At 39.1% G+C, this 27,764-nt stretch overlaps 1 protein-coding gene across 2 annotated transcripts in view; it reads right to left on the bottom strand.

Annotated features, from left to right (window-relative positions):
• The window catches only part of APBB1IP (amyloid beta precursor protein binding family B member 1 interacting protein), a 69,704-nt gene that overhangs the window by 13,881 nt on the left and 28,059 nt on the right, over positions 1–27,764 (bottom strand). For both annotated transcript variants that reach the window (XM_074866454.1, XM_074866459.1), the window contains exons 5-10: positions 27,266–27,343; positions 24,279–24,438; positions 20,559–20,680; positions 12,377–12,451; positions 10,921–11,064; positions 7,401–7,511 (exon numbers count right to left, since the gene is read on the bottom strand). In XM_074866454.1, coding sequence (XP_074722555.1) covers positions 7,401–7,511; positions 10,921–11,064; positions 12,377–12,451; positions 20,559–20,680; positions 24,279–24,438; positions 27,266–27,343 — 690 coding nt within the window. The remainder of the gene's footprint in view (positions 1–7,400; positions 7,512–10,920; positions 11,065–12,376; positions 12,452–20,558; positions 20,681–24,278; positions 24,439–27,265; positions 27,344–27,764) is intronic.

The raw sequence follows: 27,764 nt of genomic DNA, 5'->3' as shown, positions 1-27,764 counted from the left end.
ATCAATTCAAAGAAGAATCTGGACAGCTGAAAGTCCCTGGAAATGATGACTTGACGTGAAGATCCTTGTGAATTAATTTCCTCCTTTCACAGCTCTTGCGTCTCAGGATAGTTGTTGAGTACAGCACACAGATGTAAGGATCTGTAGTCACTATGTAAGTCTGGTTTTGCTAAACTAGATTCATAGTCCCTGTAATAACCTCTCTGTGAGACTAACAGAGGTCATAACAATATGAATCATGACAGTCATGTGAGAAATACTGTATTTTTAGGCAAAGTAACACTAACCTCAGTATGCCACAGCTTACACGTCTCACACATATAGACAGATAAATTATTTTCTTACATGGTGCATACTGTGTCCTGAAAAGGTCACTAAAACCATCTGACAACAAAGTGAAAACTTCCTCTGGAAAGGTTTATCACCTTCACCTCTGAAACATGCAGCACCAAAATGAATTATGAAAGACAACTGTTTAAAAAGCAACCACCCCAGAAGTCATAGTTTGAATGAAAAGTGATAATACGCAAGTAGAAAAAGACTTCAGAATTTTTGTGAAAAAAAGTTGAATAGTGCTTCAAAATAATACAGTGTATTAAAATGCAACATAACTTGACTACGGTGATCTTTTTCTCTATGTCAAAACTCTTAGTAATGAAGAATTAGTCACATCATTGGGCTCAATTTTTGGAAGTGTTGGATGGACACCTGTCCAGTTACCTACTAAGGACCAAGCACCTCAAATGTCACCCTGCAAAAGGATGTGCCGTGTTCCACCTGGAAAAGCACTGAAAACATTTGGAACTGAATCTAGTGTTCTCTGACCCACTGTCTCCTTGACAAGTATCAACTGTCTAGAGATAAAGAAAGCAGAAGCACTTGAATATAAAGACCTTATTTTCTGGAGAAGTTTAAAAAAATATTTGTGCACAGATTACATTTTCAGATATAAAGTAAACTCTTTGCCTAAGAGAAAAAAAGATAGAACACATTGAAAACCTGATGAAACGGGAACTGAGCGATGTGGTTTCTATGGTTTGTGCCAAAACAAATGACTAAAGGCCATGTGTGCATGAAATTAGAGATTATCCCAATAAAATGTTCTTTTGCTTTGCCTTCTTCCAACACTGAAGATGAAAAGTAAACTGAAGTTATTCAGGCATCTCATTGGATTCCTTGCCCCAAAATACATGGATCATTGCTCAGTCTCTGAGGCAGAAACAATAGCCAGAAGCATAAAGAGTGACTAACTTTGGATCAAAAGCTTTGGCTTCAGGCCAAATTTTCACAAAATGGTCAATGTTTTGGATACATCTTCTACTGATGAACCTGTGCTAAGCTAGCTTCTCAGAAAAGCTGAGACTCTGTCTCCCATGCCTTCAAGTAGAATTAATACTCAGAACCTTTCAAAAAAAAAAAAATAAATCACACTGAAGTGGTTCAAATTTGTCATCTACTAATGCACTCCACACATTAAGATGACCAGGCTGAACTGATGTTTTGAAGACATGTGTGAACTGTACAGATAAAACAGTAACTGTCCTATTATAAGGAAATTATTCTTTTGACCTACATTTCTCTAATGACTGAGATAAAATTTTTAGGTAATTAAAAATATGTGTAATAGCCATTGTAACCAAAGAGGACTGCTTTATGCAGCAAATAATATTTTCCAAAGCTATTATATTCCATTTCTCACTGTCCATTCTCTGTCCTTATTCTCCCCATTATTTATGCATTAATTTTGCAAAACTGTGTGCATGTACTATCTAATCCCACATATCTGAAAGTGTAATAAAGAATATTTCTGCTTTTGCTTTTTCAGTTTATCTAGCAATGAATTTTACTCTGAAGCATTCATGCTAACACAACAATTTTCAAATCTTTCACATAAAGAAATAAAAATCTCCTGTTTTCTGTCCTCGTTTCCCGCACTAGCCATTTGGTCTATGTCTTTTTCCTATTATTCTCTGTCTCAAACAATGCTAATTCTCACCTTCTACCTCTTAACTGTCATTGTGTTGAATGCATTATGTACATGACTCAGCCTGCGACGGAGCATACTGTGCGTGAGGGAGGAGGGAATCAGGAGCGGAGTGACTAAATACCAAATCACCTGCTAAAATGAGGCCACTACTGAAAACAGAAGCTATTCTTCTTGCAAATTTACTTCCAAAATTCTTTGGATCATTTGAAATTTTTAAAAAACCCTGGAGTTTCCAAATGACACCAGGAAAATTTAGCTGTTTAGCCTGCACAGGAAAATGTACCCAGCTGTGGAAATAGAGGATGATTCGCCTTTGTCTCAGTTTATCCCCAGGAAACCAATTTTTTTCATCCTAGATTAATTCAGCATTATGCACCATTACCTCCAGATTACTCAAGCACAACCAGCACCAATAAACTATAATTAAATCCACTCTTTGTCACAGGCACATCAGACTGACTAAACCAGCAAATTTGCATATAGATTACCTTGCTATTTGTCTCTTTGAAAGATTTTTCAACATGGTGTGACAAAACCAGCTCCTAGCTAGCCTGCACGCACACACACTGACACCCCGACACTCTTAATGCACAAAATAAAACATTATGTTCACAATTTCTGCTCAGTGCGATGGATACTGTTGCTAGCACAATGAACAGATCTCTTCCTTCATGGTGGAATCTCTTGGTTTTGAGGGTTTTCAGCTTCAGAATATGAAATAAATCACAAAAGGTCTCATCCATTTCCACAGCATTTTCCATGATTGTGAAAGAGGATCTACAGGGAACCTATGCATAAAAATTTGCTTTTGTAAATGCAAAGATGACTGTGAGGAACCAAACCACTCCAACTTGCTGTGTGCTGTGTGTGAAATTACTTTTTCTGTGAAGGAGAGATTTTTTGTTCCCTTGCCATTTCTCTCCCAGGAGTGGCCAGCATTCTCCGCAGGGTGGCGGGGAGAGCTGTGCAGCTACCCTCTCCCACCTCTTCTCCCTGGAACAGAGGGACAGATCTGACCTTGACAGATGCAGGTTTGAGTGAGGGTCTTCTTTCACACTTGGCTGCCCTTTCCTCTTTTCTGCATATGGAGGTCTCTATTAAGAAAAGACTCACTTTATCTGATATCAAAGTGAAGGGGGGGATCTTTAAATTTTTGTAAGCATTACATTTAGGCTAAGTAGAAAATAGGAGGAATCTGTTTACAGGAGCAGATGCCCCAAAAGTATTTATTTTATTCAGAGGCTCTCTTTAATATATTGAGGGTTCTTTGTGTTGCTTTTTGTTTTATAAATGTGGGACATCCTTTGAGGGAGGAAGGCTTGTTTAGCAGTGGTATAGAACAATTCAATTTAAGAAGGTTATAGCTCAGCACAGACCAAGTAGCTACTGGGAAATAAAACAGTTCAAGCTGTATAGTTGCCCCAAAGTCTAAGGATTCCTGAAAGCCAACTCCATCAGAGCCTCCATACCAGGCTGCACTCTTGTCCTTAGGACCCAGCCACATCGGTTCTGGTTTGCTAAAGGTGACCCTGCTCTCTGACACCAACCAGCCAGCTGTGCTCTTTTCAGTTGGTCCCAGCTGGCCTCTCTGCGGCCTGAGAGGAGTTGATATGAGGAAGCAACTGCTTTGTTCAGTTACTGCAGTTGTCTCCCCAGTCATCTTGAAAGAGAACTCCTGAATAAGCTCAGTAAAGTGCCCGCTCTTTTGCTGTTAAGACACCGTGACATGCTTTTGAATTGTTTCGGGCACACCATCCTTTTCCCCATTATCTCTTCAGTGTCTTGATGGTTAACAAATAAGCAAAACACACCCCATTTTTGTTCTGAACTACAGTATATACAATAGGGTGCTGATATAATGAAGAAGGAAGAAGTGATAGGCAAGGAGCACTCACAACACATCATGCTTCTCTAGCTGTAAGAGGAACATCCTACAGGATGGATCTGCAGACGAGAACATTTATATTTGAGCTAGTTTAAAATAGCTAGTCTAGGTGCAGCTCCACATCACAGGCTGCAAAACCTACTCCAGCTTCTGGCTAAGTGTCAAAGCAACCTGTCCACAATGCGCATGATCTTGTTGCTACACTAACACCAGTACCCAAGCCAACATCAGCTAAGTAACGCAGGTATGAGAACTGAAGTTGAAATTAAATGGCTAGATTAAAAAAGAAACAGGACAGAGGGAGCTGCTGGCTCCCAGTGATTGGATGCATGTTAGCTGGGACAGGCCCTAGGACCAAAGGCTCGCTGTTTCTATCAGCCTCTCACTTGACTGTAGCCTAAGAATAAACTGGAGAAAAAGCCCGCATCCGATTTACAGAGATCAAGGTGAAGCAACATTCAAAGAAATGTCATGAAGACTTTGAGGCAAAAGCCCATATGGTGCAGGGCAGTGTAAGACAACCTGAGAAATCTCATTGTTCTAGTTAAAACCAAGACATAAGGGTTGTGATTAACATTAGTTATAGGGTACCTCTTTCCTGTAAGTTTGTGGTGATGCCTGGCACATAGACACAGAAATGGCAGGAGTGCTCTGCTTGTTCTTATAATATCTCTTGAGGGCTCCTCCCTCCATAAAGACACACCATAAAGATGGCCAAGGTTGGGGGGAGGCAAAAAGAAATATTTGACCTTTTATCCCTGCTAATACAAGACAGGACCTTTGAAGGCAGGTACAATTGTTACTGGTTTTAGCCTAGTTATTTGTTTAGAAGGCTCACCATTCAAATGGGGACTGAAGGAAAAGAAGGTATGTGTCCTTCAAGCATGAGGCCATATTCAACTCCAAATTAGCCCACCTCATGGGCCATTTGAATGAACAAAGGGCGTTTCCCCTGCTCTTGAAGTAAGGATGCCAATTAGCTTAACCAGTCAGAAATAAATATGGTATTTTTTCAACTCAGTGCTCAAAGCTGGGAAATCATGTCTGGTTCTGAATTCAGCAGGATTTTCCACCTACCACAGCAGCAAGATACTGCTGAAGTTGCTAAGTCCTTGCATTTCTCCTGTGCTATGAAGTACAAGCTGGTCTCTTGCCTCTGAGCTGGGCAGTTTCTTCTGTTAAGTTTGAAACACAGCAGAGCAAGTAACTTGGCTGATGACTGCACCTGTCTGCAAAAGTACTATCATTTCATCTCAAGGACTTTATTCTCAAAATACGGCAGGATAAGAAATATCTCAAGGATGAAGGTTTGTTTTCCTTTGCCATCTCAGGACAAGTTTCTCCCAACAAGAGAGGTATTTTCTTCTGGGAGAATTCCATAGAAAACCAGACAGGAACAAAATGTAACTAAGTGTAATAAACGGCTCTGTATTCCTGTCCACACACTTCTGTGTCATCAAGCATCCAATCAGAGACACTAACATTTATCTTTGCTCTTTCCCTTAGCCCTCAAGATGTATTATATCCTCAACTCCAACCTTCAAAGGTAAGAGCAGGATATGACAAAAGTAATCTTACCTGTATGCCTTCACAAAGGTATATACAGAATTCAAATTAATGTACAGAAATTGTAATAAATATTGAAACTCTCCATTGCATCAACCTCAGAAACCCATCCTAAGTGGGAGGCTTCCACTTTTGAAACAACAGACACAACAGAAGATTTGAAGATATCAATACTTGGCCCATACTCCCTGACCAACCCCAGCCACTGCAAGAGACAGCGGTTAAAAGAAGCCAAGTCTGAAACTGAGTCAGTCAGGAATCTACCAAATGCTGATTTGTGGGAATTAAAATGAAGAACAATCACTGTAATATAATCTATTCATCACTAAGTAGTGTTGCTCAGAAATAATGATGTTATCGAATATGATGTTTATTCTAGCATACAGCAAACACATTTTAGAAGCATCAAAGCAAACAGTTTTGCGAAGTAGGTTTCATACATTTATAAGCCTATTACACATAGAGCTTTCCCTAGTCAGCTTTTGATCTTGTTCTTCACATTTCACATTGAGGGTACACTGCTAACAACACATATCCAATAAAGCAAGTATTTCAGTTGAGTTGTGACTTTTTTGTGTAAGTTCTTATTTAAGCATACCTCTTTTCACAAAAAATGGCAATAAGTCCTGAAAGTTTTTCTAATCACTGTGATCAGTTAAATACATTGCTACATACACTTCAAAAATCATGCTTTTATTTTCAGCTGAACAGAACATGACTAACTTATTAAATTAGACAGATACTTCTTTGAGCAGTCATCTGTTTAGAAAATCAATTTCCCCTTATTTTTGAATCAGCTCCCCTTTTCCTTTTTTTTTCCATTAGAAGTTGTATTTTTCAGAAATAATGCTTACCTATTAACTTCAGAGGGTTCACCCCTGTTTCACAAAAAAGGATAAAGTGCTTTTTGCAGAGCATTTTGTGGAGAACTATAGTATTAAAACTGCTCATCTGTGTTAATTGGATACATCTGCTTCAGAAAGTAAGTCTGGGACTATAAACCACTTCTGCTTGGCCAAATGTAAATTAGGCTAGCACACATTTTGAAACTTAATAAAAAAGTGCTGTAAGTGTGCAGCTACAGCCAGAAATGCGGTATTATAAGTGACCTCTGATGTGAATGTTTCCCGTACTTTTTTTCTGAGATGGCAAGATACCATGTTTTCTAATATCTTCTTTGCACTGCAGGCCTTTAAATAGAGAAGCAGCAACAAGATTATCTTCTGCATTGTACACAGTAATCCCACTGTATTCTAAAATCTGTATTAATTACAGATAGCAGGCAAGGCCTAATTACTGCAACCTCAAAGCTTCATTTCTGCTATCTGAACTATGTGAAAAGCATAGGCTGCTTTTCCTTTCCTGAGAGAAATGCAGAATTCCCAGCCTCTTTGCAGTGCTATTACCTGGAGAAGCAGCAATGAGATACTTACTTCAACAGCCAGCACTGATTTTCATGAGTGGATGAACAAACTCTTTTGCCCTCCTACTACAAATAGTTGTGCCATAAAATATGTCATCTGAGATGCCTATTCCTGCAAGATTTTGCATCTCACTTCTACAAACCATTCAACAGGTATGACTACACTGCAAATAAAAAAGTAGACATAGTTTTTAGGACATAGTCCATAGTGCTCATAATGTCAACATTAGGGACCATGCATCTGCGTTTTGTCCAGATATGTCCAGTCACCTGAACAGTCACTGGAAGCATATTCAGCCTTGTTTTGAAGACAACTTTACAGATGCAGTGTAGACATACATCAAGGACTACCAGTGCTTAAAATTAAGGTTCTAAAGGTATGTTGCTGATCAACAATGAAGAGAAGAAAAAAATTAACATGATTTTGCAGGAGGTATTCCATGTAATCAGGGTCCCTGGAGCTTCAAACTTATAAACATGTTTACATATAAAAGAAACTGTGTATGATACTTGCAGAACTTATTTCTCTTGTACATTACCTTTAAGACAAAGCAGTGATCTGTAGGTGCCTTATATTTTACTTTGTGTTGAGAACCATAATAAACGTTCACATTCTCAAACTGAGTGAAGCATGCCAGATCCCGTGATGTCTGTAAATAAAAACCAAGCACATCATTGTTAGAACAAATTGAATTTTGATGTGAAACTCATTAATAGGACTTTTTTCAAATGCATGAATGACAATGCTTTTTATTTTTTAACTGTCATGAAGTTGACTGAAGAAAGATTAATTTTAAGTGTGTACATTCTTAAACTAACAATTGGAAGAGTCAGTACGTATTAGGGATAATATATAACACAGTGCAACATTTTGCTGTTGCACTGACCAAACAGAACATCATAGTAAGAAATAACTTTAGTAAAATAGATATAGGCCTTCAACCACACCCTCGGAAGAGTGGAGAAAGAAGGTTTGGGGTTCTACATTGCTTTGAGAGCTTGTTTCTCTTTGGCATATGTAACAAACTCTCATCAGGAAATAAGCACACATTTAATCAGGTTTGCTTTTAATTTTCTCAGATTTCCTGGCATCATTCCTTTTCTGTTTATCATAATACTCGCTTCTTCACAATATGTTGCTAAAGTAACAAGGTTTCTGTTGCTGGCACACTTCTCAGTGCAGAATTCTGCATACAAAGCATAACTTTTGCAATCCTTTGAGTGGAAATACAAAGATGGCCGTGCCATGCGGTCACTGTTAGCTAAACTGAGAAATCAGGAAATTGTGAAAAAAATAACAAACCACAAATGCTCTCTACCCCTAAGAATGGGGTTATATTTCCACATATGATAGCTCTTCTATGCTGTTCTCATTCCTACTGACACTTTCATTACAGTAAGCCCTTGAGTTGGGTTTATTTACAAATTGAGTTTGCAAGTAAGATTTGGGGGTGGGGAGGAAGCACTCCATACTGTATGTAGACAGGGCTTCTCTCTCTCCCGCCTCCCCTGAAGCTGATGTCAGGGATTTTGTCAATGACTGTGTGGACCTAGGATTTTCCAACACTGTAAATTCCCAAACATGCTCAAATCTGTGCAATATAATGAGTTGTTCCTTTCCATTATGAATCAGGTAATAGCAATTAAGACCAATATGAATGCAGTTGTTATTTTCTTCTAAGTAAGGAACAAATTTTTATGCAAGGAACAAAGGCACTTATTGTGAGTATTTCTGAAATGTTAACATGACAAAGCAACACAATTAACAGAAACAAATTTTAAAATTATATCTGCAATTCTGATTCTGTTGGTTTGTGACCCTGTCCATTAACAGTAATGTTTTTGAATGGGATATAAGTAGAGTAATGCTGAAGAAAGAAATTAAGACAACAGTGCTGACTCGTGACTAGTTTGTTAACAAAAAAACCCCAAACAACAAAAAATACCAACGGCACATGTGTAAAATTCCCCGAACAGGTCCCTGTACTTTCATGTTTGCAATGTATTTTACAGTCAACATGAAGTGCCAAAGGTATGCCAGACTTCTTTGCTTTTTTGGAACAAGTGAAAACATGACTACATGATGAATTTCAAAACAGCTGCAGCAGCTGAAGATACCATGTTCACCAACTGTTCGTTTCTGTACCTCAATGAAAGATCACTCTCCCCACAACTGAATGACTGCACCAAGGTGCATGTGCACTCTTTATACTGCCCTGATGTGGGATGAACTCTCAAAATTTAAGGGCTTTGACTGGAAAGCTCTACTGAATTCTGCTGCAGCGCTTTAAGATAGTTAGCATCCTCACTGCAGCCTGCTCATCTACCAGTGTTTATTGTCTCCAAAAAAGACACATGTACCTGAGGCCTTAGTTGTTCCAATACAGAGTCCAGCAACTAACTTAAATCACCATTAAACACAGATTTGAGCTAAGAGACTTGACTTTCTCTGGAATGGCTGAGGCATGGACATATGCATCCTTTTGCTGAAGGCTGTTACAGAAGCAGAAGCAAACAGGTGATTGTGATACCATTTTAAAGAGCTGTGACTATCTCCTAAAGAACTAGATTCAACATCCTCAATCCCTGTGAGTGGCTGAGCTGGTAATATAGTGAGTTTGAAGCACTCACACAGTTCCTTAAAATGGCTCAGTTATAGGCAGGGCAGTACACAGGCTGTAATGACTAACAAGCAATAAAATGTTAAACTAAACCAGCTGTAGTAAGGTGACTGCATGGATCCATCTTGAGCCTGTGTTTGTAGTCTATCACCTGAAAAAGAAAGCACTTTCCTCCTTTGCACTATGATGGAAAGTCACTGAAACGGGTATCACTGGATGATGAAAAAGGCTGGGTAACTGTCAGTAGATGCTTGCCTAGCTTTGGCACTGTATACTGGCCATCATTGGAGGCAGACTAGAAGGAAGTCTCCAAGATGGACTTTTCATTTGACTATTCTTACGCTCTTTCCACCTTAAATGTCTTCCAAATAGCATTCTAGCTCCTAATTGATAGGACATTGTGTGTATGCAACATGATTTGAGGACTGAAAGCCTGTATCTCAGGATCAGGTAAAGACAAAATAAATTGCTGTGAAAGCAGCAAGGTAAGCTAGGTCTGTGTTTCACTGAGATTTGGTTATAAACACAGGTCACTGGAGCAGCAGCAGCACAGCATTCCTTTATAAGCTATCAACTTTATTTTTTTTCTTTGTAATTTAGTCAGGGAATAGCAGAACAGTTAAGTTTCACAGCACAGATCTTAATGTTAAAGCTCCATCAGCAGCACCAGAATTTTCAAATATGAAGCATTAGCAGAGCCATAAGTGGCAACAGAAGTGGTTTTCAGAATATAGAAAAAAAAAAAAAAAAATACCACCAGTCCCAGAAGCTACTGTTCTACCTCATCACTGTGGAAACAGTCACCCCTATGTGCAACACGTCCAGGACACCTTTCCTTCTCCAACACTGGCAATTCAGACTCTTTAAATATTTTGCAATACTAAATGTCAGTGCATCTGATTCGGTCAGGTGAATGCTTCTGTCTCATTCTTTCTACACAAAGGGCAGACTTAAGATGCCTTAAAAGGCACAACACATCCTCCAGGTAAAGATCTCTGTTGGAAAAAATGTATAGCATTTCTGCATGCTAGTTGCTGGTGCAGAAAGTATAAAAGTAAAATTCCACCTTTTTTGTGATAAGAAATTAGTTTACTTAAGAACTTTTAAAATATTCTTCCACAGGGAACCCATATAAGTGAAGTGTTTTGGCAGCATAACACCAGCCAAAGGGTGCTGTGCTCTTTTTCTTTCCCTGACTGACTTCCGGAGCAGTACTATTTTATTAATGCTTTTATCGATCCATAGAAATCAAAAGGAGAGAAACTGACAGGATTCAGTGACTACATTCTGATATTTCCACAAGTGGCATAGTCAAAGCAAAAAAACCCCAAACCTCTCAGATGCATCAGACAGTGTTCTTAAAATGTCACCTTGGGAGTTCTTCACTTTCACCTCCATGAATTGTTTTATTGCTAAAAGGATTATTTGGCTTCCTGACCTTGGTTTTTCCTTTGGGTACATAATAAATTCCAGAAGCTCGTAGAAGAAAATAACGCCTCTTCCAGGACTTTTTTCCATCTTCTTTTAAATAAAGGGCTCCTTCAAGCTCTGGCACAATGACAGATGCCCCGCAGAAGCTTTCCTGTGCAACAAGAATAATAATACACAAAATAAATTGATTTAAGCACAACCCTATTAATACACAGCAGAAAAATGCTCCCTTGAAAAATAAAGACATTTTTTGTGACAGAATGCAGTTACCAGGGAGATGAACACCTTAGACAGGCACAGGAAACTCTTCCAAGCTAATGTGGTAACCTGGCCACGCAAGTTGGGTGTTCATACTGGTAAAGAGGGCTCGCAAAACCTCCATTCTCAAAAGGGTCAAGCAAAAACCTACAGAAGGTTTTAACTAGGCACAGATGTGCTCAGTAGAAGGTCATAAAACAGAATGATTGGTATTGCTGCTGGTGGATTTTCTCTATTGCTGCATCTATAGGTTCTGCAGAGAAATACCTCTGTATAGAGAATCTTTAGAGAACGCTTAGAGCTCTAAAAACAGCTAAAGAAAAAAAATCACCCGCTTTCATTTTTAAATACATACTAGCATTTACAACACAGTTTAAACAAATATACTTCATTGTTTGTTTGAAGGACCTACTGTTGGGTAATTTTTAATGCTAACACACTTATCACTGATGTTTTCATTTAGAATTTACCAGGACTTCTGCTAGTTGACATCTGATGCCTTCATGAGATGCACTAATTTTGAAATGGGAATCCTCAGTCACCTGAGAACAGCATTTCCTTCCTTTGTGAACTTCTACCAAAGTCAAAATGCTTGCCAAGAGAACTGTGATAATCTTTTCTTTCATATAGCTCTGGATTTTTCTCTCTCAAACATACAGCTGAAGTAAAACTTCAGCAGGAAAGGCGAGAGGCTAAACAAACTTTCTGAAAAAGTGCAAAGGTTCTTTTTCTGTTGTAGCAGAGCTAATAATTTGTGGTAGTGAGAAGTACATCTGCTTCTAACCCAAAGATAATTGTTTGCTACTGATCAACCTTACTATCAACATAAAGTCATAAGTGCTGGCCTAAGGGTGTCGCACAGCTGTTTCTTTATTCACATCTGTGTAACTGCTTTTATTGTTATCATGGCATTACTTTTCATAGAAACACTAAGTAAAAACATTTCATGGCACTGGGGTCTGTAACAACAAAATAATTATCTATTTTTTAATTTCTCTGATAGGGTATATAATCTGCATTTTTAACGGTGAGCGGCAGATGCAGATGAAAATCCACATATTAAACCTTAGACACAAAGACACTAACCATCACAGAAGTTCCTCTTGTTACACATTTGCCCAAAGATCTAAACACTGTTGTTGCAGAGCAGATGGTAGCAAGAGTTTTGGTGACATTTGCATCATCAACCTAGAAAGTTGGCTTACCTCCAGTAAAGCCTCTTTGTTTTTATCATTCATTTCTTTGCTTTCATTCTTCCCTTTGTTTGCCAGGTAGAAATTCTGATTAAAACACAAAAGAAATTGATGTTTATTATAAAGACGGCAATACGAGTAACTAGATCACTACAAACCCAACCAATAGTTACTCAGTCTTTCAATACTGAGTACCCAAGCTGGCAGATGGTTATGGACTCTTCTTACAGAAAACTCTGATCACAGCTGCCTGCTTATAAGTTTTAATTTTTTATTTTTAGTATAATTCAAAAAGTAATACAAAATTAATTTTGCCTATGTATGAACAGCCTCCCAAAATTTTAAAAGCACTGGTTTATATTTTTGGCTGTTTTACTGGACTAATGGGTTTGATTTTATCATTCCAATTTTCACTGCTTCCTATGTTATTACAGGCGGTAAGGAACATAACATTTTATTGTATGCTGATAGACAATGAATACAATGCAGTATCAAAAGGCTAGAAAGCATTTTTCCTAACAACCCAATTTGGTAATTTGCACCTTCATATCTGGCACTCTGGATATAACTCAGCTCTTAATTTTAAATAAAAGTGCTTATATGCTAAAGCCTTTATCCAAAGTTATTACTTTCTACTTTTAAAATCCCCGCTCATGCTCTGCGAAGTATTTTTATGCAGTGAAGAAGGTATCCAAAAATCTAGAAGAAATCAGAAGAAATGATCACCGTGATATCTTAGCACATGTGCTCCAGCCTACTGAAACAAAAGCCTACACTTTGAAATGACCCTCCACTTCTGTGACAGAGGGCCATGAAGTTGCAGCTGCCCTCAGAGGACCCAGTGCCTGTCTGCCCCTGCAAACAAGGAAGCACATTGCCTCATGCACACAGTTATCAGTAAAAATAAATTCACCCACTGTTAAACAGTAAAATCAATTTTGCATCCATCTGCATTGTACAGATGGACACAAGGACAACACCTGGACGTATGTGCAAATTCAGGCAGTGGAAAGGTAGCTCAGGAGCATGCTAGGACTTGTGTGCTGGAGCATGTGCAGTGGCTTTGCTCAACACCAAGCATGGCCAGATAGCAGAGCCCGGCTGCCTGCAGACAGCAAGGCAGTTGGGCATGAAGGAAGCAGGTAGATCAAGGAGCTATGCCATGCATCAAGTAGCATTTGGATCCATGGGCTTGAGGCCAGAATGATAACACTCAAAGTTCTCATGTTTTATCATTTTCTAAACAAAAGTATACGCAGAAGAGGAGCTTGGGTTTGGAAAATACCTGATACATGGGACAGTCTTACTGATTTCCCTGGAATCAGTCAAACAGCTAAGTTTGCAGAACAAAGGGCATAAAACAAACAAACACCATTGCCTAGGAAATACACAAAATCATGAAAAACCTGACAAATTTTGAAAGCTATGCACTGAAAAATTACTCCTAATTCTGTAATTCTTCAGCAATTCTATAGGAAGAAAATTAAGAGTTTATCTAACTTTTCATCTTTTTTCATGTCTCAAGACTATAAGAATGTGGCGACAACACTTACATGCCTAGAACTCCACAACTAAACTGCAACGCAAATGCAAACATTACCAAAAGACAAATGAAAAGTGTGCAAATGAAGGAACATGCTGTTGCTACAGCATTAGAAACAAACAAGAGGCAAATCTGCCCTGCCAGCATACCATGTTTACAGCAATGATATTTATCTAAAGTGAAACCCTGCTCTTCCACACAACCACATCATCTTTTTCAAGCAGTGCTGTGAATAGCTGTCTGCCAGAATGCAAGCCTCAAAGCAGATGGTTTTTGGAGGGGCACCAGGAGAGGAAGGGGAAGAGGTGTGGATGATCTCAAAAACAGTTCTTTAAAGACTGCTTTCTTAAAAGTTCACATTAAGTCGGACAGCAGACATCAGAAACACACCTGCAATTTGGCCTATGCTGATGCCACGTCTGTGGTATGAACATAAGAAAAGAAACTTGAACATTCAATACAATAGACAGTTATGCTAGGAAATACAGCAATGTTCTTCTCTAGGATATGCAGCAGCACATAGCTGGCTCCAGACAGCCTGGGCACATTTTCAGTCCATGGATGAAGGTAAGCAAACACTAAGGACCACAGCTTCGTGACTACATCTGAAGACAGTATTCATAGTGGAAAAAAATCCAAACCAGTTCAAAATAAAACCTGCTTAGAAGTGTGTTCACATACAGCGATGCCTGCCTATGCAGTCCAAAACTACAGGTTTGACTGAGTGACAATGCTCCACTCAGCCCACTGGAAAAAAGATACTGTTCTGAGCAGCTGCAGCCAAGTCCTCTGTACAAGTGCAACAGCTCTTCTTGACAGGGAGCACTATCACAGCACTGCTGGCTTGATGTTGGCACACCCACTTTTGCATTGATGAAGGTATGAAGAGAAACCTGAGAGGCACTGTTAGGCTGGGTTGGGCATCCAGACTTTGGGATGGATTTGGAAAGCAGAGGGACATGCAAGCTGTAAGCCACCTTTTCCTACAGGTCATTATAAAGGCATAGTACCACCCTAAAATACACAATGAAGATTTATCAAGGTAAGTACGCCTTATCACTGTCTCAGCAAGGCTTGGCTCATCAGCTTTACTGCCGGTGGGGAGAGCATTCATCTGGCTCAGTCAGCCTTCAGTGCACTGATAATAAGAAAACAAAGCTCCCCTGATTACAACTGATTCACGTTCAGGCATCTGGCATTTATTTAGCAGAAACACAGACCACCCTGTACTGACATAATCAATGAGAGAAAAAGAAAGTTAGTTTGCAATGATATCCATGCTGGATCTCTAACAACGCAGCTTTTTCATTAGGGAAACAGGGCTATGTCACCTAAACCAACGTTACACAGATGTTCACTGTCATCTTTCACCTGTCAACACACATTTCATTTATTGCTGATTACCTCCTTTAAGTCTCTGCCCTGAAATCTAGAAGTATATGGTACTTATTATTTGTCAGTGGCTAAAAACCTGGGGAGCAGACTGTACACTCTACTTGTTTTATCACTGTGTGGTCTCCTATTTTTGATCAGAAGCATTCATCCTATAGGAGGCAAACCACATGTGTCCACAAGAGGTCATTCCAAGTCCAGTAGTCAAAGGTCATGATAAAAGGCTAGCTCTTTCCTGTCTGACACTACTGAGAAACGCATGTTTGGTTTGGGATGTCAGGTCATTAATGGGACAAGATGTGGCTACAGGGAAGGTCTCTGCATATGTCTACAGATCTGAGAACTAACTATTTTTTACATTCAAAAACAATGTCTTTCTCCTGATAGAGAGCTGAGCTTGCTTAACAGGATGGATTCATCCTCTTGGGCTGATAACATAAGAAAGCAAACATAAAGGGTTATTTTAACAAACCAAACAAAGTATGCTGGCACACTTTGTCATTGGATTTGTTTTGTTTGCACTGTTTGGGTTATTTGCTGCAGAGATGAGCAGTAGAGAGTTTTTGCTGAACTATTCCCTGTGCCTACATACCCCAGACCAGCTGAAGCTGACACAAAGCCAGTTGCTCTCCCTTGCCGTTCTGCCGGACTCAGACTAATGCAGAGCTACAGTGGCAGTTTTGACAGGTACTGCTAGCCAGGTATGACATCCTTAAGAGACATTACATCAGCATTTCCCCCTGCGAAGGACAGAGTTGAAACTAGTTGATGACCCATCTATGGCTTTACATTAGCAGGAAATTCCATATGCAAAAAGGAAATCCTGTAAAGATTTTATAGCTAGCTTATGTTAATTTTGTGCTTTGTACTGTAAAGTACCACTAGTCATACAACCTTTCCACTTAGGGATACAGCCATCTCCTTTTGTGTGTAAAGGTAGGTAAACAAATTCAGGCTTTATCTCTCTCCACTGTACAAACCTCAAACAGTGGAAGACAGAAAGTGTTTTCAATAGTTTCAAAGAACATCTCTGGTGGCATGTAAGCAAACCAAACTTGGAGCATGGTAGAAACAGTAGCCTTAACTACTACATTGCCAAACTCTCTGATCAGTGTTCCTTGTCTCTGTATTTGTAAAAAATAATTTCCTAAATGAAACGGCACCTCTCTCATACCTTTCATCTCTTTTCATATACAGCCCCATCCAAGCTGGAATCCAGCAGCTACTTGACAGCAAGAAATAGGTGTTCAAGGTAGCATCCTCCCTCTGCTTCCCCTTCCACTTAGGTTGTATTTTTTCTTTCAAGCTATTGAAACTTTTTCCAGAAGATCTGCAAGGTCCACAACAGCACAGATCAGACAGTGTGCAGTGAACAATGCAGCTGCTCCATACTCATGACCATCTTCTTTGTGCAATGAGCTGCCTGTTCATCCTAAACTGCACCTGAAACTGGCCAGCTCACATCCCATTTCAGCCCACTGCAACTGCGTACTGAATGCAGTACAGTTTGTGCAGAAAAAATAAAATGGAACATGGTCATATCTGCAACCTCTATCATCATGTGTCCCCTAAAAAAAAAACGCACATTAAAAATATTAGAAGATACCTGTAATTGCTCTGAAGATCACAAATGTAAATAAAGCTAAATGAAGCTAAAGGAAAAACTCTTTTGAAGCCCCCCAAAAATTGATTTTCATCTCTGTTTACTTGATTTTATAATGTTTGAAGAAATCACTACAGCTGACTTTTCATGCCTTGAGGACAACGGTCTTCATCATCAAAGAGGGGGAGCATGGAACAAATGAAAGATGTACATAAACTAGGATGCAGCACTTAATAGGCTCATTAAAAGTCACCTGCAAAATGGTTCAAATGTGTAAAGACTGTTCTGGTGTTACAGTCCCAAGGCAAAAAAAAAAAAAAAAAAAAAAATTATTGAAGTAGCATCTTCACCTTGAAACTATACCATAGTCTAAAATACACTAATAGAGAAATTAAGATTACTAAACACTGGGAGTACAGTGAAAAACACTTCCCCTTTCTCACTTCTATTTCTTTGTGCATTTGCTAGCCCACTCAATAATCAGGTTCCCTGCCACCCTTCTCTGTCTCCTATACTGGGTAACTGGAGGCAAAAGAAAAACCTTGATTCATAAAGGTGGCCAAAGTGGTGAAAACCAAAAGTATCATCTGGTGGATACTAGCCCAATTTCACCGACTTCAAAATAACCAGTCAAGCGTGAAACACTATAGCTGTCATGTTATGAAAGACATTGCAAATTCTTACTGCACCTTCTTCTCACACCGTTTAGTACTCTTCAGGAGAAATAAAATGTCAATTTAGTGTATGGGTTCTCCACTGAAGGGTAGAGCTCTTGCTTTTGGCTTACATATGAGGGAGCAGAAGCACAAAGTACTCACTGTACAGATTTTCACTTATTTTTATAAATACTGTTCAAAAATAATAAAAAGCAAAACAAAAACAAACCCCCACATGCATATGGTGTCACCTGCACTGTTTGAATATATCCTGTCTGCTTGTATCAACAAAAGGGAAACACAGGAAACCAAAATCCATGTAAGCAAAAAATCAAATAGCGTTTTAAGAATGTGACCAGCATTTACAGTCAGGAGTTTAGATTCAGCTGCCCCTGTTTAAATGAAGGAAAAACATTTCCTACATTTTTCTTTTTCTTAGAGTCTCTTTTAGTTGAGAATTATTCTTTGAGCTTTTAGAAAAGAAGTGTTGAGACCTGACAACCTTTCCTTTTGAGTCAAACAGCATCAGTCAACCACATGACAAAGCATCACCTTTCCTATGTTATAAAGGTTTTCTTTATTTGCACATGTACCAATATGTATTTTTGTTTCACTCTGTAGTCATAGACTTGTGATGCTCCATCTCTGTAGATGAGTCACTGATGCCATTCATGGAACAGTCTTCTACTGTGAGTTCCCTGCAGGGTAAATTATATCATGGTGAAGAAAGGACAAAAGTGTGTCTATCTTCGTGAAGAGGGGGACACCTGAGGATTTTGCAGACGCTTTTTCTAAAATGTATTCCAAATACTTTTAAAAAATTGTTTTCAGCAACAAAGCTGCAAAAAATATTAGAGAATACCGCATAACAAAAATTACAATCTTCAAAAAAAGCCACTGGCATCAGCTGAGCAGCATGTTGCTAGTACAGACATAGGGGATAAATCTTGCATTTCAAAACCTAAGTTCCTCCTTAGAAAATGAAACACGTTTAATTAATTGTTGCTTAGTCTATACCAGGTGTATAACTAGTTCACAGAAAGAAACGATGAGATGCAGTCACAGACCTTCTCCAGAGGTCTGCCTGTTTTAGCAATGCACCTGAACATCTTTATAGTAGGACTTTTAAAAAGCATTTAATTGTATCAAACCTCTGTAATAAAAATTTTGTATCACTAATTTGTCTGAGCATAAATTGTAGGCACCTGGCCACCTTTGGAATCTGCCTCTTTTTTTCAGAAAAATATCTGCAAGTTACAAAACTGTGAGATCTCCACAGACAACCTCTGACAGAATGAGCACTAAATAAGATCAACAAAGAATCCAACTGCTGCTGCATTACCGCCACTGGCTGTGTCAAAAAAGCATTCTGCAATTCCTCACAAAATGAGTTAACGAGGCAGCCTCGACTGAGCTAGGAGGAGGGTGAAGATGCTGAAAATACAGTATCAGAGCACTGGATTTCAGTTTCCCATTGGCTACACCATAGTTTCTGTAAATAGTTAAGTCTGTTAATCATATACCCTGCCCCCACCAACTCAGCATTTCTGCTTAGTTTACCTTTTCAGAGACTCACTCCAGATCATGTATTTTACCATTTCATTATCTAGTGTGAGCTCTGTCAGTACAATACTGGTTATTTTCTGACAAAACAACAACCGCCAATATGCCTGTCTCACAGTGTTTGAATTTACTAAGCCTGACAGATGGTCAGACTTTATTACTGGCAAAATTTTTCAAAAGTGTGATAGCCGCAATTGATCCGGTTTCCTTAGGCTGTTCATTTTAGAACTTATCATGGAGGGGCTGAAGCTCAAGGACAGCAGACACGTCCAGATCAAGCCCAGCATATCCTCAGATAGGAAGACAGACCTACACTCTTAATCTGGTTTTGGTTTAGGTCATGTTTATTTCTGAAGTTCATTGCAATCAAAATGCCCAGAATCTTCATCAAAAGAGGTAGGAGGTTCACAGCCTTGCCCTAAGCCACTTGCCCAAACAACACTACTAGTGTACGAATCAAATGTACAATCGAACCTCTGCTGCTAGGTATGTTTATGTCCATTAGAAAGTATGACATCTTGAGCCATCATGCATGCTTTGCTTCCAAACTTGGCTTTGCTGTTTCGTATTAAAAATCAACATCAATCCACGTACTCTGCAGGAGAAGTTTTTTTTCCCTGACTGTGGATACTTGTCATGTCAATGAAGGAAACTTCCTCTCTGCAGGTTTTATTTGAAACCTGGCTCATTCTAAAAATAAAAAACTTCCTAATGGGCAGCTTGGTGAGATTTGCTCCCACATTATATATTTGACTCTTTTTCAGCAACACTGAATTGCTCATTTTTCTCTTGCTGCCCTCAGGAATGAACCAGATGCTCAGTGAGCTAACAGACTGCTGACAAAGGGAAAAGATCTAATGCCCCAGAATCCATCAACTGTACGTGCTAGGTTGTTTGTAAATATGGTTTTGATCACATATCACAAGAAATAAATGATTTATGTATACATCTACCCTGAATAACTTGACATGATTCAGCATGCAGACCCTCTTTTTACAAAGTTAGTGTGCACAAGTTACTGTTCAACCAATTCTTCTCTCCAGTCTAAATGAAATCCAGATAAACTCTCTGTAGTACTCGGCGTACTTTTCACTCAGCAAATTTTCATATACAGCTGGCAAAACTGGACCTTCAAAGAAATATTGATGCCATCTCACCCCAGTTCCAAGAGTTGGGCTGAAGCAACAGCTGGTACCAGTGGAGAAATACACGCTTCTTTTTTTACCACTGCAGACGAGACTTTAACCGAAAAGAATAGAAAGCACTAATTTTCAAATCATTGCATTCAACATTCTGGGGGTTCTTTGCTGAAAGTACAAGTTTTGCTTTCTCTAATTCTGAACTGACAGAGCTGAAAGCAAATTAATCATGCAATAGGCAGCATACAGACTATATGATGTAATTTTAGACTCTTACCCAAATACCACATTAGCTTACCTGGGGATTTTTAAATAAAGCATATTTTTCACTTTTTTCCAAAAACAGAATCTTATTCTCAGTGTCTCGAGTCCAGTCTGATAACACTTCAACAACATTTTCATGGTCTTCAAAAAACCTTTCTGGAGAGACAGAAAAGGTAATGTAAGACACTCAACTCTTTCTCCCCTCTCCTGAGGCTGCAGAAATTGCTTGTAAGAATGTAATCATTATATGATGTTCGCTCAGAGCTGGACAGTCCAGCACTCTTTTCTACTGCACAGAAGGGAGCAAACCCACATGAAAATACTGTCATGTGGAAGGGCAAATCAGCTACAGAAGATGTCTTATGTAGCTCTGGCATGCTCCTGGATTCCTCCTGCATCTCTGTGCTGTTGCCTGAAGACAGCAAAGGATGGAAACAGTGTCCCACTAGGAGTAGACGGTTACACCCATGTCTCTCAACAGCTTTCTGCTTTTTATTTGCTTTTGTTTTTTAAGGTTTATAGTATGATTAGGGGGGGAATATATATTCACTTTGGCTACTGAATTTTAAAAAAATAGTAAAAACTTATGTCATTGTCTTTTTACTTATGGTAACAAATGAAAAATTGCTTTTCGTCAGCAGGAAGAATTCTATGCACTGAAAATAAAATGTTTTGTTTCAAGCAACTGTATTTAAAAACAGAAAGAGCAAAACAGAGGAAATAGGAACACTGACTGAGAACTGATGTGAAGATATACTGTTTCACCCAGCATCTCTGTAGTTAAAAAACTCACCAGAGATGTGGGAGACCTAGTGTCAGTTCTCTCCCTTCCTGAGCTGATCTGAACCCAGATCCTCCACCCAGGAAAGCCACAGGGTATGTTGAGGTTTGGTAACTCCAATCTCTTCTGTGGTTTCACTTGTACAAAGTAGCTGAACAGTCACATAAACCCCCTTTGGAAGGAAAAGGAATTGAGCATAATTTGACAGATAATTTGGAAATGGCCCAAACTGCCTTTTTCTACAAATTCAGTACTGGGGTAGCAAATTGACACAGCTCCAATTTTCAGCATGATTTTGGCAATTCCCTGGAAACAGCTGTATTCCCATTTCAGTGGTCTGTGGTGACTGCATCTTTAAATGGCCTAGACTGGCCTTGTATAAGAGGAGATAACAGAGCATATGTTTTGTAGGCTTTCTTTATCACTCTTGTTACTTTTGATAAGGGTTCAGCATGTCCCATCAAAACTAAACTTTGTGAATTAATTAAATTCACAAAATGAGATTAGTTTCAGGGTCAGTTCACATGTACACACTAACTTTTAACACCACAAGCAACATAACACTTTCATTTGTCAGCTGATACTTCTGCAATGCACTGGAAATATAAAGCACTATATAAAACCCAAGTAACAGTTTGAAGGTTAAACAGTATCTTACTGTCCAGGATAGCCCTAAAATAATTCTCAGGTTGTAACACTAGTTATTTAACACTAATTTTTGCCACATATACTTGTGTTTGTTGATTTCCAGTGCCAGGCTTTTCTTGTATAAAAGGTATGATTTTAGCAATCCTCAGGAGGGTCTTTTTTATAACTACTGCTACAAAAAAATAGTCAAATCTGGATGCCCATTATAAGACAATACTCTTTATTACAAAATACATGCTGGTATGTACAGTCCAGTGTTATATCACCATCTCACTGCTGAGATTATTTGTGGTATTTAACATGCAATTAATCTAAAACTATAGTTTAGTTTATTTGCAATGGTCATCTTTCAAAATAACAGTAATTACAAGATACTCTGTCAAGGATCTTCTGATACAAAACTAGCTTGGACTTTCAGTTTGGCCTGAAATACTTGCTGCTCAGATTTGCTTCTTAAAGTAAATGTAGTTTTATTCTCTTGAATACTAACATGGAAAGCAGGTAGAATGGGAAAGTGCAGGAAAGCCTGTCTTCTAAGCACGATGATAATAATAGCGCTACCTAGAACTGCCAAGAACTATACTGACAAGAATAAAGAATGGTTCACATTGTTTTGATTTTTAACAAAATTAACTGCCTGTTGCTGTGCACTGGAAGCAGAAGAAAGAATATGTACCATTCCATCCATATCAAAATTCCCTTCTGCAAACAAAAAGGCTCCATTCCCAGCTGATTTGGACCTGGTGATAGACCTCTGCATGAGGAGTTCATAGACTTTTCCTTTTTTCCTGAAGAAACTACTGATCTATTTCCTTTCCTACTCTTCTGTCCTCATAGTTTATGAGTGTAATAGTTTATGAGTGTAATTCCTTACTATACCAATACACTAACCCAAAGCACCTAGTACTAGCTGGGACTAAAGTAACACAAGTAATTTTTACTTACAAAAAAAAAAAATTCTAACCATTGACCCCAACGTTTGTAGTATATGTTCTCCCTGATGCCTTCAGTTTTAACTGTGTGATGGGGAATTCAAAATGTCTATCCAGATTATGAAGAAACACAAGTACATTCTTTTTAATGATTATGGAGATTCAGAAAACAATCTGTTTATATGCTGCCATCCTAACCCTCAGAAATGATTGTCCAAGTCACACTAGACTAGAAGGAGCAACTTCCCAAGACAAGAAAACACTCTAAAATTATTCAGTGACATCTGTGACATTTCTAGGGTCTAATGAAATTTCCAGCCTTTTCTTAGTTAGGATAAAGAGGTACAAAAGAATGCAGCAGCGTTGCTTCATGTATCATCTTAATGGAGTAGAAAGAACAGATCGGCAGCTATTGTCTCTGTCATTCTTAGAAGCAGATGAGTATCTCTTTGCTCTTGAGCAATCAGGCTTTTTCAGCTATTTTTATATTTCCTTGTTTTAGTTTAGCAGGATGATTATTCCCGGGGCTCTTTTAAAGTGCAGTTCTGATATTTAACTTTCTCTGGACATTTTTACATCTCTGCTGGAAGTCTGTAAACTGAGAATGCTAAAGGCTTTTTGACAATTTCTCTTTTCTCTCTAGGTCAAATATGACCCTGGGAGAAAGTCATGGCAATTTTCCTTTTCCTTTTGATGTCAATACCTTTGCATCCTGAACGACAAAAAGATTCTGAAATAACTCACAATTAGAGAATACTCTATTCTTAATCAGGCCTTGAAGCCTTTATGAAACTAAACTCATTAAATTGCACCAAACAGTAAGTAAGTTTTGTACAGCTGTTTCCTAGGGACCTAGAGGCCAGGTTAGTTACTTCCTAAATCATAAGGTACCACCAGCAGAGCTGCAGCCCCATCAGAGAGCAGTATCCTGTTCACAACTATGCTTAAGAAAACTACTATCACAAGTGAAAAGCATTAGAAATGACTGAAATGTTTCTCAGACAGTCTTGTTTAATTACAACATTTGTTTGGCCAGTATTTAACTGCCTGCTGACAGCAGTTCAGCACTGCATCCTCCCTTCAAAGAGCAGAGGTGAGTACCAGTGTGTTTGGATCTGTTGCTGTCTTAACAAACATAGTGAAAGTCACATGGCCCCTTCATTTTCTGTAAAATAGAATAATGGAAATGGTGGTAGGCAAGGAGCCTTCTGACATTCACAGCACGGACGACCCAAGTACATTCCTGCAGCATCCCTCAGCTTAGAGACTACAATGTTCTAACACCAGTGGACACATGGGCAGGAGAGATGTTATTAATTATCTTTTCAAGATTACCAATAGCATAGGATGCACTGTATCTATTTGCTACAAGCTCTGTCACAATGTCACTTACCAATTTGCAGCTCTGGGTATATTTCATACAGACACCAGTCAACGTTGCAGTCGCAATGGGTTTTCTCAAAGAGATTGTCTAAAACATCCCGTGTCACCTGACGCTCATCCACCATTAGTGACTTTGTGCTGTTATCGTACATGTGCACCTTGACAACAAGCTGAGTAGAGAGTCACAGAAGAGTCAGTTAATTTCAGAAGCAAGTAAAAGGCTAGTCTGAATCTGCTAACACCGATAAGAAAGATTAAGGCTGAAGGTTATTACTGATTCAAAGGCACCTTGTCCCACAGTCAGCTGAAGGAATAAAACAGCTTGGAAGCTTTCACATTATATTGCCACCAAAATAAAGACCTTTTCTCAAAAAAGGAAATTGAACCTTGTCCTGTGTGCATGACTTCAGGAAAGGTGAAATTACTATGGAGAAAAAGCAGAAGTTAATCTCTTCTCTAAATCTACTAGAAGTGCAATTAAGGAAAATGCTTGATAGGGAAGCAAGTACAAAAGGACAGAGCGTCCTTAAGGCAAGCTAGAAATGCAGAAAGTTTAGTTTCAAATGAGAAAAAGAATGGAAGAATCTTGCCATGCTAGCAGACTAACCTGAAATCGGATTGCACTAAGGTGGGCAGTAGTCCAACACTCATCACTAAACAAACAGATGAGCTACTTATATTGACCAAATTAACCTAAGACACTTGTTATTTCTTCACATTGTGAAGTATTTGTTAAAAAGAAACAGCGTGCATTTTTTTCCAGAGAGGAACAATGCAAGAAAATGCTGTGTGACAAAGAACTGCAAATACGTTATCAGGGAAGAACTTAAGATGCTCCATTAGTACGGAAAACAGAAGAAAAATCGTCTACAGGATCTGTACGTGGAAACTAGAATTAAACTGGTGAGTTGGAAGGACTTCTCCATATAGCCCTGTTTAAATAGCTCCTTGTTTTAAAACGTGTGCATAAGCAGCTTTAGTACTATAGTGACAATCTCTGTTAAAGATCAGGTAGAAACAGAGAGTGATGATCCCCAGGAGAAAATCTAGACTATCTCTGAAAAGTAAAAGCAAATGTAAGAAAAAACGTGAACTTCCTTTAATTTCAATCCTTGTAACTTCCTCTCTAAAATAAGCAACTGAGCCATAGTGCAGATTATAGAGAAAAGGAAATGTTGTACATGCATAACCTACATGTCTAGTGAAAAAAGGATATTTATGTCTGGTTATAGCTGACTGCTCAGAAACAAGCATGCAGCTGCCATCTTCACAGAATCACAGAATGGTTGAGATTGGAAGGCACCTCTGGAGGTCATCTGGTCTGACCCACTGCTCAATTAGGGCCACCTAGAGCCCATTGTCCAGGACCCTGTCCAGATGGCTTCTGAGTATCTCCAAGGAGGGAGACTCCACAACCTCCCTGGGCAACCTGTGCCAGTGCTCAGCCACCCTCATGGTAAAAAAGTGTTTCCTGATGTTCAGACAGAATCTCCTGTGTTTCACTTTGTGCCCATTGCCTCTGGTCCTGTCACTGGGCACCACCGAAAAGAGGCTGGCTCTATCCTCTTTGCACCCTCCCTTCAGGTATTTACATAGAGAGACAAGATCCCCCCGGAGCCTTCTCTTCTCTAGGCTACGCAGTCCCAGCTGTCTCAGCCTTTCCTCATAGGAGAGACGCTACAGTTCCTGAATCGTCTTTGTGGCCCTTCATTCATAAGGATGGAATTCTCCTGAGCTTGGAGGAGGTTATCCTTGAATATTAACCAGTTTTCTTGGGCCCCTCTTCCCTCCAGGGCTTTATCCCATGGGACTCTTCCAAGTAGATCTTTGAAGAAGCCAAAGTCTGCTCTCCTGAAGTCCAGGGCTGTGATCCTGCTTTACACCATCCTCCCTGGTTTCTGTCCTTCACTTTCAGTAAAACAGAGAAGATCAGATTTCTTGACAATTATTTAGTCAATTCAGAATTCAAGAATGACATAGTAATTTTAATATAGTGACAAAGCCACAAGAAGACTGAGCCTTACTTCTACCCTATGGTTCCAAATCTTCCCGGTGGAAAAAAAAAAAAAAAGGTCTTCAAAATAAATGTCTCCTCTCAAAGGAGAACTGCTAACATTGTAATACTGCAAGGAAAAGAGGGTGACCAATGAGCAGTCATAAGTTTGGTTACAGAGATTTCCAAAGACAACACTGGTGAAATCCTCCAAACACATTCTCTCAGAGGTAGCATTTGTACATGAATGTAAACTGTTCTGTGGGAATCATCTCAAGTCTGGACACCCCTGAATTCATTGGAAGCTTCAATTCTTCTTGGAAGCCCTGCAGGCTCTGATCTTCAGCACTTCCCATCTCCTATTTGAGCAAGACTGAAAGGTCATGACTTTTTTCTTCACACCATTTTTCAGAGTTACTGAACATCTGCAGCTTCTGTTGAGTTCAGCTGGAACACTAGCTTAGGATGAGTAGGCATAATTACATGACACACTGCAGCACTGTGCAGACACTGGCTGGAAGCTTTCTAATCAGTTCATCGAAAATAATTTCTACTATCCTTGTACATTACTACACTGCTGTGAAAAGATTTAGCAAGAAGACCCTCATTAATTTAGTTGGGATTAGCTAAATCCACATCCACTGTAGAAGAAAAGTTTAGTACTTCTGGAATCAGCACAGCATAAGTAAGCAACGTGTTTTATGTACATTCCACTTTCTCTAAAGCAACCTATCAGAATGGTGGGCTTTGACCCAGCACTGGGAAAAAAAAAAGGGAAAGCCTTCCAAGTCCTCTTAAAAATAAGTCCCTCAGAGGTAGCATTCTCCCAGAGACTTCTCTTCAGGCAGATGACAAGACAGCTCTACAGAGTATCTTTAGATGTCTCAAGTTACAGACTATGAAAAAGCCTGGTGATTTTAGTAAGAAATTTATTATTGAGAAGAATGATAATAGATACTTAGCTGGTAGCTCTTATGGTACCATTTCACTCTTTTAAGGCTCACCTTTTTAACTTTGGCTTCCTTCAGTTTCTCCAATGCAAGTTTAATCTTGTCAGCTTTAGCCTGTGCCTCTCGATCTTCCTGAAAAGACACAAGATACTTCATATACTTCTTGCTAAGTAAGGCCAGTAATTTAGATTTACTTGTAAAGAGTTTCCTGTTATTTATATCTAGAACATAAGGCTTGTCATGGGAAACTTCATAGTTACAGGGAATCCCCCAGCTTTCCTTGAGCTAATATCCCCCAGTCAAAGCTTTGATTTACAAGTCCAGTGCTTCCTTTTGTTGTCCAGTCATACAGCCCTTACATGATCTGTTCCTCAAATGCTACAGGAATGCCTGAAAAGTGGACTCTCCTGTGTTTCCATATGGGTTACAGCTGATACAAAAGAGAAGATGAAGGAAGGTCTAACCAGAGTGAAACAGCACTGTGGATGTGGCTGCTTGGAAGAAAACTCACCTCTCAATAGTGTTAAGAGAACTAGAGTTTTCAGGATCTTAC

Source organism: Strix uralensis, chromosome 1, assembly GCF_047716275.1.
Source record: "Strix uralensis isolate ZFMK-TIS-50842 chromosome 1, bStrUra1, whole genome shotgun sequence".
Taxonomy (NCBI): domain Eukaryota; kingdom Metazoa; phylum Chordata; class Aves; order Strigiformes; family Strigidae; genus Strix; species Strix uralensis.
This window is presented reverse-complemented; position numbering and strand designations above follow the sequence as displayed.